We start from the raw sequence: 14,031 nt of genomic DNA, 5'->3' as shown, positions 1-14,031 counted from the left end.
GAGAAACTAAAGCCATGCTACCCAATATGGTGGCCACTGGCTACATGTGGCTATTTAAATTTAGATTAAGTTAAAAATTCAGGTCCTCAGTCTCAACAACCACATTTCAAGTGTCCAATAACCACATGTGCTGGTGGCTGCCACGCAGATACAGAATATTTCCAGCAGTGCAGAAAGTTCTGTTGGACAGATGTATGCTCCTATACTGATGGAAAAGACCCCAGAGAGAAAGGTGGTTAGGAAGGAGAGAAAGGTGGTTACAAAGGAGAGAAAAGATGGGAAGAGGAAGGGATGGAATGGACGCTACTCTAGAAGATGGGGCCTCTAGTAGGAAGAGATGAGGTACTGGCCATCCAGCACAGCAGGCAGGTAGAAGGTAGCAGCAGCTGCATACTAGACAAGGTGGCGGCAAAATGAAGACATTCCCTTGGTCAAAAGTGCCTATCTTGTCAATCGAAAGGGAAGCCAGGGGTGTGCATAGGAAGGGGAGAGGTCTGGAAAGGATAATAGGTATGAAATAGTTGCCTTAGGGAGTAGGAAAACAAACTCACTGGAGACCACACTTAACACAGAACACGTCGCAGAAGAGAAGTGGGAAATGGTAGTGAACATTTGAAGGAGGAGAAGCATCTCAAGTGGCGGGGGGGGAGGTAAACTCAGATAGTTTGTTTTTTTCCCCCTTAAATCCTAGTCCTGTCTACACAGCAGAGCCATGATAAAGCTGTAGGATTCCAGCAAGGTTTCCTACTAGCTGCCCTTTCAAAAAGTTCTTCCCCCTCCATCCTACACAACTCTCAGAAAGGATGATATTGGTTCTATTTTCAGTTAAAACAGCTCCCTCCACCCTCTTGTCTGAACTGCTTCCCCAGCCCTTAGCTGCATCTCAATTTACGACCATGGTTTATATCTTCACATAAATAATAGAAGACATGGATCTATTAAAAATGGCAGAGGTAGGTAGGAGTTACAAACCAGCCTTTACCTACAAGAAGTGAGTAATATATACATTTATTGGATGATGTTAAAATTACATGAAAGACATATTCTGTGTTTAAACAAAATCCCCAAGCGTCTCCTTCCTGCTTCTCCACAAACAAAAATTATTTTTTCATATTTTAAGGTTTTATGAGTAAACATTTTCATTTCAACAGAACTATTTGATCTCAACCACAGAGTTTCAGTATTTGTTTTTGATCACACAAGTATGATGGATTGGTTTTGTGTTGGTCAGGCGGAGGGAGGGCCAGAGAGAGAGTTAAAATTACCGGATCCCTTTTATCTTCCATCCTGAGACCTTACATTTGCCAACTCCTTTTTCCCTGTATATTTTTTTAAAGTATGAAATCTGAGAACCTCAAAGGCTCCCACTGCTCAAAGATCAGCCTTTTCACAGTTCACTGAAGACTCACTGGAAATGTTACAGAAATACGGCCTGCCAGCTTGGGTGCCTCTGGGTAAAATCACCTACAGTTGCTGTTCATGTGAAATCTCCTCAGTGTAAGCAAACTTCTTCAGCTCTCACTGCCCATCTCGCTTCCTCCTCTCTGTCACCCACCTCTGTCATGTCCAGTTCATGTTGGCCCACAACCCTCACACTTCCATTCCTCAAAATTCCTCTTGGCCTGCCTCTGATTCCCTCACACACTGTGCCAGCTCCCATGGCTAAGGTTTACCGGGCAAAATGACTCCAGAAACTTACCTGGAGTATGGTGCAAGAAAGCCACAGACCCAGGGGGGCTGAGCCAGGGCAGCAGGATAATCTTGCTCCTTACACTTCACTCTTGCCTTCCAGGCCCCACCCATCCCAAACAGGAAAGCAAGATCTCTAGACCCTCGGAGCAGAAGCATTTGAGTCCTGTGAAGGGCTGCTGGAAGAATGCTGGGCTCAGCAGCAGGGAACAGAGAGATTTAGGAACTCTGGTTCACTTCCCCACCTCCATGCCCACATGTCAGGCAGTGGCCTTGCCACTGCCCACTAAGTGTCCCCCTGCTACACAAATGCTCATCAGCTACACAGCCTAGGGGAAGTCACTGAACTACTTTGGGCCTCAGTTTCCTCATCTGTAAAGTGGGCATAAGTGTCCCCTGAATACGTATGGCAAACCATCAACGTGTGCCCAAATAGGGTGAGCAGATGTAAGGAGTTATTGTGCTATTAGCACAGTGGCTCCCAGACTCACAGAGCCTACTGCTCGGAGAGACGCCGAAGGGAAAGCTTAAATTACTTTATATACTCAGAAGCATTAGTCACTTCGACAGAGTATTTCAACTTCCCTCCTGAGCATCTACTCAGTTGTTTCAAAGACTGAAGCCTCACCTAGGTTCCTTATAGACTTGTATCATCTTCAGCATCTCAAAGCAGATCCAAAGTCCACTATTTCTACGCTGAAGGTTTATTATTATTTGATTATTTCTAGGAAAACTTCGATTTCGATTTTGCTTGTAATAAATCCAAACGTGGAGAACGACAAACTGCTTAGACTTACACAGGCCCTGGAGTTGATCGCTCCCAGGGGCGAAGACACCGCGGAATGGCCGCGGCAGGAGGCCGGCCAGGGCACTGGTCACCGTCAGGTGCCGCCGCACCCGGGCTATATGGGAGGGGAAGGGCCATGGGCTCCGCGCCCAGGCCAGGGTGCCCCTGCCGCGCGCGTGTCCGAGCGCCCCGGCGAAAGGCGCGGGTAAGGTGGCCCCAGGCTCCTTGGCGCCGAGTGTGCTCTCGCTCCGGCTTGGGGAGGCGGGGGCCGGCCCGCCCGGAGGCTCTGAGCCCGGGGACGCGAGCCGCGGCCCCACAGTCCCTCCGGAGGGGCGCGCGGAGAGCGCGCGGCGCGGGCTCACTCACCCCATCTCCGGCGCTGCTCCGGCGGCCGCTCCGACGGGGCCTTTCGCGCTCGCTCTCCGCCGCTAGAGAGCCGCTCCCCGCGCGGCACATGCGGCGGCCCGTGCGCGCCCGGCTCAGCCCAGGCGCCGCTCCATTCCGCGGGGCTGCGCGGCTGCCACTGCTGCCGCTGCCGCCACCGCCACCGCCGCCAGGCGCGGGCGGGCGGGGGCTGGGCCGCCGCGGGCTGGGCGGCCGCGCTGGGGCGGTGCCCGCCCCGCCGTCCCCGCCCGACTCCTTACGTAACCTCGTGGCCCCCGGGCCGCGGCAGCGAGCCAAGAGGCGGGGGGCACAGCAGTGTGTGCGCCGTCCCCCGCGCCGCCGCGCAGTCGCCGCTTTTCTCCCTGGCCACCCAGTCCTCGGTGACGGCCCCGCGTTGGCGCGCCCCCGCCCCACGCCGACCCGGGGGCCTGGCGTAGTGCCACCAACATCCTGCCTGATGGACGAAAGTCCCATTCGCACCTGGTGGGGACATTGGGGCTACCTTTACTTTGCAGATAAGGGAACCGAGGCCTGGGGAGGGTAAGTGATTTGCCCAAGGTCACACATTCAGATTAGAGTTCGTTCGGGTCTCCAGAGTCTGAGATGGGCATAGCTGTGCCCCTCCTTAAAGCCCACCTTCATCTTCCTGCCAGTTGCCCGGCCGAGTGGCCTTAAGGTAACCGCCACCGTGAAATTCCAGAAGCCAGTGTGGCAGAGAAGAGCCTACAGCCCGCGGCAGGTGCTCTGGGCTCTTTCCTGAATAAAAATGAGATGAGGGCTCCCACCTGAAGGGCCAGTTTTAAGGAGGCTTCCTCAAGCTTGGTTTTATCCTTAGAGCAAGGGGAATTAGGATGGCAAAAGTAGAACTTGAAGAAGAGCAGGCTCTCTTTGTCCCCTTTCTACCTATCAGGTCCTGAGCTTCTACCAAAGGCTGGCACTGGGACTAACCTAATCTTCATCCCCCCGGGCCTTCCACGGGATCATCTTATGCTGAGAACACACTGCCCACATAAGCCTGGCATCTCAGGACAGTAAAAAAGGGACAGGCCGGGCACGATGGCACACGCCTGTAACCCCATCACTTTGGAAGACCGAGGTGGGTGGATCATTTGCAGTCAGGAGTTCGCAACCAGCCTGGCCAACATGGTGAAACCCCGCCTCTATTAAAAATACAAAAATTGGCCGGGCGTGGTGGCTCACGCCTGTAATCCCAGCACTTTGGGAGGCCAAGGCGGGCAAATCACGAGGTCAGGAGATCGAGCCCATCCTGGCTAACACAGTGAAACCCCGTCTCTACTAAAAATACAAAAAAAAAAAAAAATTAGCCAGGCATGGTGACGGGTGCCTGTAGTCCCAGCTACTCGGGAGGCTGAGGCACAAGAATCGCGTGAACCCAGGAGGCAGAGGTTGCAGGGAGCCGAGATCATGCCACTGCACTCCAGCCTGGGTGACAGAGTGATTCTTGTCCCCAAAACTTGAGAAGATGTGAGAGTAGAGGCCCGCTTCAGGGACAAGCGGATGGAGCACAGGCACACTCTGCCTTCACCTCTCTTGGGACCACAGCTGTCACCTAACCTCCAACTCTCCTTACAGGGGCACCAGCCCCCTTCTCATCTGTGCTTCACACTGTGGTCAGTAATTTCTCAAGTGCAAATCTGATCATGTTGCTCTGTAATATCCTTAAGTGGCTTTCTTTCCACCATTCTTGGGATGAAAACCCAGATAATGAACATGGTCCTACAAGGCCCTGCCCCTCCAGCCTCCACTGTCCTTTCTAACCTTTCCTCCTCCCACTCTCTGCCTTGCTTCCTACACTCCAGCTAGCAGGCCATCCTTCCTGCTCTAGGGCCTTTGCACATGCTATTCTGTTTGGGAAGATTTTTCTCCTCTCCTGTCTCAGTAACCCCAACTGTCTTGCCTTGTTAATTCCTACTCATTCTTCAGACCTCAGTTAAAACTGTCACTTTCTTTGGAAGCTTTACCTAATACCCTGGGTGGGACATACTTTTTCTTCATTGCACTTGTTTGTATTATATAGTTGGGAAATCACTCAGCTGCATCTGCAAACTCCTATGAAGCCATATCTTTTTGCTCATCATTGTATCCTCAGTGCCTACAAGTGTGCCTGAAGATCCTCCAGAAGTATGTGCTGAATGAATGAATAAGCATCAGACCATAGACCACAAAACTGGCCAGGGTCTATGAGCACAGGTGAGTCTGTGTACAGCTTAGGCTGATGAGCTCTTGATCCTAGAGGAAGTTTATCTACCACAAGCTGAATTCCAAAGACCAGGGCTGAGCCAGGGTACTTGAAGGGAAGGTGTTTCTTGCAGGGTCAAGGAGAGAAGTCAGCAGGAGCATGAATAGCAGGAGCCACCGAGCTGGAGTAGGGGTACCAGAAGATAGAGCCCCAATGTGGAGGGGCCAAACGCTGAACGTGAGTTTCCTTTTGCTCCACTGATGGAAAGGGCACACCCCCATTACCTTGGCAAGATGCAACGAGGCAAACCCGGTGGGTGGTGAATCACTCTGTCCACTTCGCGTAGTCAGTGGCAATGCTGGAGGTGTGAGCCTACATGAGGTTAAATACTCCTGATTAAAGTGACTGTCACTGTGGGATAAAGGCTGTCACCCTGAGATGAGAGAAAACAGTGGATCAGAAAAGATTTGGAAATGAATGCCCCTCCTTTCTCCAACTTATGGCTGCCATCCATGTGAGGAGTGGCCTCCACTCCTCTCCTTCAGCCCCACCAACTCCAGGCACAGGTCGGGTCCTGCTTCTTGGGAGCTTTTTCAGATTGTTCCAGTTCTCAGTCTAATTTTCTGGGGCAGTCCTTTCTGGCAGTATTTCATCATCAAGGAATCCTTCCTCGAGAAGGGCCACTTGATTTCCCTATCAGCGTCCCTCCCTGGAAGCCAATATAGTCACCCTTTTTCTGTGGAAACTCCTATCTCCGTGGTCTCCATGGCTCAGTAGTGAAGGGAGATGAGCGGTGAGGTCTGTCCTTTCAAGAAGCCCAAAGTGAAGGGGAAAGTGATTCTGTGCTGGCTGGAGGTTGAGGCAAGACTGAGGAGGGTCTTTGTAGGCCAAGGGACTTAAATATCCTTTTAGGCTGAGCAAGAGGAGCCAGTGAAGGGGGCTGGGGGTGTCAGTGGGGGGCAAGGTCAAAGATATGAGCAAGAGGGATGGTCCTGGAGAAAGCGGGAGAGGATGGATCCAGGCTCAGCGGGAGGAGTTAACCTTGGAGAAGGTAGAAGCTGTTGTCCCAGGGAAGGCGAGAGAGGTTGCAGGAACTCTTGCCTGGTGCACTGCTTTTTCCTAAGGGAAGCAAGGACACCTACTGAGCATGCATGAGAGGGAGGAGATGGGACAGAAGCCAAATTTGAAACAACACTGTTAGGAAAATACAAACTGGTATCTGGATAGATCTTTGGTTGGGAATGAGCAGGGCAGCAATGCCCACAGAAGTCCAGCCCAGGAGGGCAGATCTTGACCAGCATAAGCTCAGGGACTCAGAATGTTTGTTATTCTGTGCAGACAGCAGAGGCTTCCAAAATCTGATTGCCAGGCAAGGGCAGTTGGTCTGAGGAACATTGTACAGTCTAACCCAGGCAGATCAGACAACTGTGGGTAGCTCATCAGAGAGTATATCCAAGCCTGGGGAGCTAAGGAAACAGGCAGCAGCTCCATGCATACCCTTCCTCTTCTTTATTGCTCACAAATTCTCCTGAGCATCCTGAGCAGGGAAGCACTGTGTCTAATACGGTAACATTCCACAGCTCTGGGCTCTTGAGTCTCAAAAGCTAGCTCCCAGGCTCCCGGAGAAATGGCTGCTTCTAGGTCTGGGATGGGGAAAATACAAGATGAGCATCTTGTGGTACTGGAAAGTAAGGAAGTACTCAAAAAAACAAAAGGATGGGGCACGTGGAAGGGACACAGGAGCCAACTGGAAGAGCTCCCAATGGGCAAAACTGGAAAAATTTGAGCAACAAAGTGAATCATGTTGTGTAAGATTATAGTCCAAAATATAAAATAAGTATACATGAGTTCATACTGATATAAATTATTGAATAAGTAAATAAGTGGAGAAGAGACCATCTTTCTTATGGTAGATGTTCCCCTCTCCAGGAGGTAGAGTTTAATGCCACCACCACTATCACCCTGTCCCCACTTCCGCTTGAGGGTGGGCTGGTCTTAGTGTCTTAGTGATTTGCTTTCAAAGAATATAGTATGGAGGCCCAGTGCGGTGGGTCACACCTGTAATCCCAGCACTTTGGGAGGCTGAGGCGAGTGGATCACCTGAGGTCAGTAGTTCGAGATCAGCCTGGCCAACATGGCGAAACCCTGTCTCTATTAAAAATACAAAAATTAGCTGGGCATGATGGCAGGTGCCTGTAGTTACTCAGGAGGCTGAGGTAGAAGAATTGTTTGAACCTGGGAGACGGAGGTTGCAGTGAGCCAAGATTGTGCCACTGCACTCCAGCCTAGGGGATAGAGTGAGACTCTGTCTCCAAAAAAAGAATATAGTATGGAAGGGAAAAATAGGAACTTTACAGTGGAAAAACCTGGCAGATACTACCTTACAAGTAATGAAAATTAGCATCACCAGTGATGTCCCGTTGATATCATGTATCCCCCTACTAGGGTGTGATGAGAAGGGCACTTCACCTATGTGATATTTTTTCCCAAAACCCATAACTCCAGTTTAATCATGAGAAACACATCAGGCAAACTCAAATTGAGAGATGTTCTGCAAAAGACCTGACCAATACTCCTCAAAACTGTTCAAGGTCATCAAAGCCAAGAAAAGACTAAGAAACCACTACAGACCAGAGGAGACTAAGGAGACATAACAATGTAGTCTCCTTAGTAGTGCAGGATCCTGGATCAGATCCCGGAACATAAAGAAGAAAACCGGGTGAAATCCAAATAATCTGGAGTTTAGTTAATAGTTATGTGCCAGCATTGGTTCCTTAGTTATGACAAATGTGCCACGGAAATGTACGATGTTCATAGGGGAAGCTGGGTAGGGATATATGAGAACTCTCTGTATTACCTTGGCAACTTTTCTCTAAATCTAAAATTATTCCAAGATTAAAAGTTTGTAAAAAATAGGGCTGGGTGCGGTGGCTCACACGTGTAATCCCAGCACTTTGGGAGGCTGAGGTGGGCGGATCAGGAGGTCAGGAGATCGAGACAATTCTGGCCAACATGGTGAAACCCTGTCTCGACTAAAAATAGAAAAATTAGCCAGGCGTAGTGGCGCACACCTGTAGTCCCAGCTACTCAGGAGGCTGAGGCACAAGAATAGCTTGAACCCAGGAGGTGGAGGTTGCAGTGAGCCAAGATCGTGCCACTGCACTCCAGCCTGGTGAAAGAGCAAGACTCTATCTCACCAAAAAAAAAAAAAAGTTGTAAAAAATAAAATAATCAGCAATATCAGAAAAGTGAGCTTGTAGACCATTGAACAAGTCATTTATCAGATAATACCTGAGGATTCTGAAGTGTTCGAATAACTTCAAAGGCAAGCCACTGAAATCAAAGTTTTTCATTTATATTATTTTATTTTTGATCATTATTATTTTTTTGAGACAGAGTCTCACTCTGCTCATCCAGGCTAGAGTGCAGTGGCAGTGGCGCGATCTTGGCTCACTGCAACTCCCACTTCCCAGATTCAAGTGATTCTCTTGCCTCAGCCTCCCCAGTAGCTGGGACTGCAGGTGCATGCCACCACCCCCGGGTTTTTTTTTTTTTTTTTTTTTTTTTTTGTATTTTTGGTAGAGACAGGGTTTCACCATGTTTTGATCTCCCAAACTTGTGATCCACCCGCCTCTGCCTCCCAAAGTGCTGGGATTACAGGCATGAGCCACCAGGCCCGGCCTGTATTTTTACTTTCAACAGCAAAATTAGGCTCACCATGTACACGCATAATGTTATTATTAGTGTGCTGAGATTTCTGGTATGGCTGGTCCAGGGACTTCAAACATTTTTTTTTCTTCTAACAATAAAAGGTCAGTTCTTTCAACTGCATATGAAACAAATGTCTTATTAAAGCCATTAATTAAAGGGATAACTGTCGGGTATTATGCAGCTATTAGATTATATTTGTGAAGCTTGTAGAGTAATATAGAAACATATTTATTCTTTCAATAAATGTTGATTACCTGCTATGTATCTGGCACTGTGTTGGGCATTAGGGATAAAGTGCTCAGCAAAACAGACAAGTCCTTCTGTCATAGGACTGTAAGATTGTGTTAATGGTATTAATCAAATAAACACACAAATATATAAACTACTATCTGTGTGAATAGAAGACCTAATTTAGGTTGCGGAGGGTGGTCAGGAATGGCCTGAAGAGACATTTAAAAAGACGCTTGATGGCTGGGTGTGGTGGCTCGTGCCTGTAGTCCCAGCACTTTGGGAGGCCAAGGCAGGCAGATCACTCGAGGCCAGGAGTTCAAGACCAGCCTGGCCAACATGGCAAAACCTCATCTCTACTAAAAATACAAAATCTAGCCAGGCATGGTGGTACATGCCTGTAATCCCAGCTACTTAGGAGGCTCAGGCAGGAGAATCACTTGAACCCAGGAGGCAGAGGTTGCAGTGAGCTGAGATTGCACCACTGCACTCCAGCCTGGGCGACAGAGCGAGACTCCATCTAAAAAAAAAAAAAAGAAAAGGCTTGAAGACAAAGAGGCATCAGTCAAGGGGAGCATGAGGGGAGGGTCCCAAGCAGAGGAAACTGAAAAGGCCCTGAGGTGGTAGAGAATCAGGCTGTTTTGAAGAGCTGGGAGAAGGCCAGTGTGGTTAGAGTACAGTGAGCTTAGCAAAGCATGGGTGAAGTATGCAGGGCCCTTTGGCTGGATTAAGGATTTGCAATTTATTCAAATGCAGTGAGAACCCACTGATGGGTTGGGGAATGCCATGATCTGGTTTATATTGTTAAAAGATCATTCACTCCTGGGAGAAGAGGGGATAAGAAGAGGACAAGAGTAAAACATGGAGACTGATTAAGAAGCTCTAGACAAAAGATAAGGGTGGAGATGAAGGGAAGTGGATTACAGATTATAGATGTTTTAGAGGTAGACTCAACAGGACTTGGTGGATGAGATGTGTATTAGGATATAAAGTTAAGTTTGTAAAATAATCCGAATTACAGCTGTGCTTATAATTATGTAAAATTAGAATATATGGACAAGGCCTGGAGTATAGAAAATGAAAAATTTTATTAGGATGGCAGAAGGAATATAGGGCAAAGGCATCAGTATTGGACTCAGACCTGCATTAAGTCCTGGCTGTATCACTGACTATCTGTGACCATGGGCAAGTTTTTAACTTCTCTGAGCCTCAGTGCTCTCATCTACAAAGTGGGGATATCTCTTTGGACTGTTAAGAAGAGTGAATGAGGCCAGGTGTGGTGGCACACACCTGTAATCCCAGCACTTTGGGAGGATAAGCTGGGTGGATCACCTGAGGTCAGGAGTTCAGGACCAGCCTGACCAACATGGTGAAACCCTGTCTGTACTGAAAATATAAAAATCAGCTGAGCATGAGGCACATGCCTGTAATCTCAGCTACTCAGGAGGCTGAGGCAGGAGAATCACTTAAACCCAGGAGGCAGAGGTTGCAGTGAGCCAAGATATAGCATTACTGCACTCTAGCATGGGTAACAGAAGTAAGACTCCGTCTCAAAAAAAAAAAAAAGAAGAAGAGTGAATGAGATCATATCTGTAAAGTGCTTAGCACAGTCCCTAGTATAGTATATCTTAAATACATTACAGGTATTATTATTAGTATTACTGATATATGCTATAATGGTGGAACTAAGGTGACATTTTCATTTATTGTGACTGAATTAATATGGTGAAAATGGTTCTTATATAATCAACATTTTAAATTTTAGTAGAGTCATTTTCAGGATTCTGAAACTGCCCCCACCATGGAAACAGCTTGTGTACTTCCTGCCAGGTAACACTTTGCCAATCTATATCCAGAGCCCTCCATAGATTCAGGACCCCTCTACCGGGCACCTAAGGATCAGAGAAGACTACTATAAGATGACACCAGATCAGTGTGGGACCACCAGCCCTAGCCCCTGCTGTTTCCAATCAGGCCAAGGGCCTGCCCTTAGGAAGGTGAGCTATAAACGATTTCCAACAGTCCCATCTGTCCTCTGCCTCTCCCATCCAGAGCTCTCCTAAGTCTATGTGTCCTGGATGCCTCCAGAGATTTTGATAGCATCTACCTATTTATTTATTTATTTATTGAGACAGAGTCTCACACTGTCGCCCAGGCTGGAGTACAGTGGTGCAAGCTCCACTCACTGCAACCTCTACCTCCTGGGTTCAAGTGATTCTCCTGCCTCAACCTCCCAAGTAGCTGGGATTAGAGGCATGCGCCACCAAGCCCAGCTAATTTTTTGTATTTTTAGTAGAGACAGGGTTTCACCATGTTGGTCAGGCTAGTCTTGAACTACTGACCTCGTGATCCACCTGCCTTGGCCGCCCAAAGTGCTGGGATTATAGGTGTGAGCCACCGTGCCCAGCCTACCCATTTATTTAATCTTAACTGAGCACCTATTTTGAGCCAGTCTGTGTCCTTAAACAGTAAGCTAAATATAATGTAACTGAGGTATGAATAAAGTACTTCCTGCAGAAGGCTTCAAAAAGGGGATGTGTGAGTTGGGTCCTCAAGGATGTATAGGAGGGAAGATCATTTCTATGTCCCGCAATGAGACCAGCACATGCTGAGACACAGGGGCATTAAAGGCCATGACTTATACAGGAAATGACAAGAATGTCCATGTGGTTGGCTCAACAGTGTTATGGGAAGTGGCCAGGAACGAGAGGTAAGTTGGGACCACTCTGTGAAAGACCTCTAGGTCATGTTAGGAGTTTGGACTTGATTCTGAGGCCACAGGGATTTAGTGGAGGTTTTGAAGTAGGAGGGTGGCATGATCAGACTTGTGTCTTAGCTTCCCTGGCAGCAGATGGGAGAAGGTTGTGGAAAGGCAGGCTGGAAGCAGGAGAAGCTTGTCAGGAGGATCTTAGCAAGACTCCAAGATTGGGGAAGGACAGGAAGTGTCTTAATCAGCCCCCAGTGAGGTTGGGAGCCTGATTAGAGAGAAGAGCCAGGGACTCTTGGCAATGCAAGGGCCTGGGAAGCTGTAGCTGCTGGGAACAGGGGTGGGGGGTCAGTCAACAAACAATCCAACAACCTTTTTGAGAGGACTTCGGACCTCACTGGCTGCCTCCCAGCAGAATTCAATTCCAAGAGGCAAAAATAGAAATGACCACATGAATAGCCCAGCCAGCTGCAAGTGCCCCCAGGGGCATTCTGATTATGCTGCCCCATGCTCTGAGCTATCACACTCACTGTCACCTTTACCCCTATCAACAGGTGTCTCCTCCACTAGACTATGATCTTCAAGGACAGGGTTCCTCCCTGGGGTTTTCTTGTTCTGTTTGGGCTCCATTCTCAGGTAAGCTCTCTTCTGGACTCCCATCTCACATTCAAGTCTAGCAAATTCCCAAACAGGTCAAGCCAAAGTCTCCAAACTAAGCCTCACCGTGTCTGACTGCCCTGCCTTGGGGCACAGGCCGATTCCTGAGCCCATCACTGTGGCCAGAGGAATGGAATGTCCTGATTGGCTCATTCTGGGTCACATGTGGCCCTGGGCTGAGGTGTGGAGGCAGATTCTGATAGAAGGCATGAAGTGGGTGTAGGACTGGGGCAGACACCCAGAGGAAAATCAAGGTAAATAGATTCAGGGTGGTGGCCAAAACATAACACTGCCCACTGTTGGCATATAGTTATATTTGTTTACTACTGGCATGCACAGAGTTGCTGTTGGGTAACAGGTAGTTGAAGGCAGAGCACAGTCATTGCAGGTTAAGCAATTCCTGGAGAAGAACTTGAAAGAGTTGGTCTGGAGAGTGGGCACAGTTCTGAGGATCCAAGGCATAGACGGTAGAAATATATGCATTAAACCAGTCGTTCTCATCCTTGGCTGAACATTAAAATCACCTCTGGAGACTTGACAAAATACCAGTGCCAGGGCTCCACCTCCAGAAAGAATGATTTAATTGGTCTGGGTGGTGCCCAGGCATTGGTAATCCTTTAAACTGATTATGATTCCGATGTGCAGCCAGGGTTGAGAACCACTGCCCAAGTCTCGGTGTTCGAAGAGAAGTAGGTGTGATACCCAAAGCCCCAAGAGTTTAGGAACTGGTGGGAACAAAAAGGAGGACACCCAGCTCACTGGCTGGGCTCACATGAGATTTAGGGTTCCGGCGAAGAACTAAGAAATCCAAAGAATTTGTAAGGCCAGGGAGGTGCAGTACCTCCTGTGAACACATAGCAGAAGGAATTAATTCTGAAGTTGGCTAACTTTCTCTGAGAGAGCCTGGAGTTCTAAGAACTATTTGCCTCCAATTGGCAGTGGTAGAACGGGAAGGTGCCTGTGTGTATATCTGGAAAGCTGGCATGGGTCAGGTTCAGATGGGTGAGGCTGGAATTGAGAGCCATGCCTCAGGTAGACTCAGCGACACTAGGGATGAGTTAAGAAAATGGTGGAGTCATATATAGCTGAGGCTTCTAACTGGAGACATTGGGTAGAGGGTGATACCTCTCAAGAGGGGGAGAAGTAGCAGCAGCAAGTCAGAGAAGTGAGATAATTGTGCAATTTTGGACATGCTGAGATGCAGGAATCTGAGGAACAAATAAGAGGAGATGTACAGTGGGCAGTTAGATATTACAGGTACACAGCTTGCAAGGGAGACTTGGGAGCCATCAGCAAGTCAGTATCTGAACCTGGGAGGTGTGTGTTGAACAGAGGTGGGGCTGAGGGAGACACTGAGGGAATCACCAGGGAGGAAAGTGAGGCTGTGAGGATGAAAGAGTGGCCGTTAGTATCCAAGGGGCCATTCTGTTCTAATGTGGATCAATCCCCCGCATGATTTCGCTGAATCAAATATCAACTTTTTAAAAAACAAGATAACTCCTTGCCAGTATACTAAGAGCAAATAAAAACAAACAAACAAAAAGCAATTAATACAAAATAGAAACAAGTGGGTTTTCAATTCAAATGTAGCAAATATTTACTGAATGCCTACTATGCGCCAGCCTAGCCGCAGATGGTGTGGCTGGCATGGTTAGCTTATCAGGCACC

The 14,031-nt window shown here is 48.4% G+C and overlaps 1 protein-coding gene across 1 annotated transcript in view; it reads right to left on the bottom strand.

The window, feature by feature from the left end:
* The window catches only part of HOMER2 (homer scaffold protein 2), a 99,338-nt gene extending 96,292 nt beyond the window's left edge, over nucleotides 1-3,046 (bottom strand). The window contains exon 1 of the mRNA XM_023194297.1: nucleotides 2,843-3,046. Within this exon, the coding sequence (XP_023050065.1) occupies nucleotides 2,843-2,847 (5 nt within the window). The 5' untranslated portion in view covers nucleotides 2,848-3,046. The remainder of the gene's footprint in view (nucleotides 1-2,842) is intronic.
* Nucleotides 3,047-14,031: the final 10,985 nt, after the last annotated feature.

The sequence above is a fragment of the Piliocolobus tephrosceles genome, chromosome 6 (assembly GCF_002776525.5).
Source record: "Piliocolobus tephrosceles isolate RC106 chromosome 6, ASM277652v3, whole genome shotgun sequence".
NCBI lineage: Eukaryota > Metazoa > Chordata > Mammalia > Primates > Cercopithecidae > Piliocolobus > Piliocolobus tephrosceles.
Note: the sequence above shows the minus strand (reverse complement) of the source record. Positions and strands in the feature narration are given on the sequence as shown.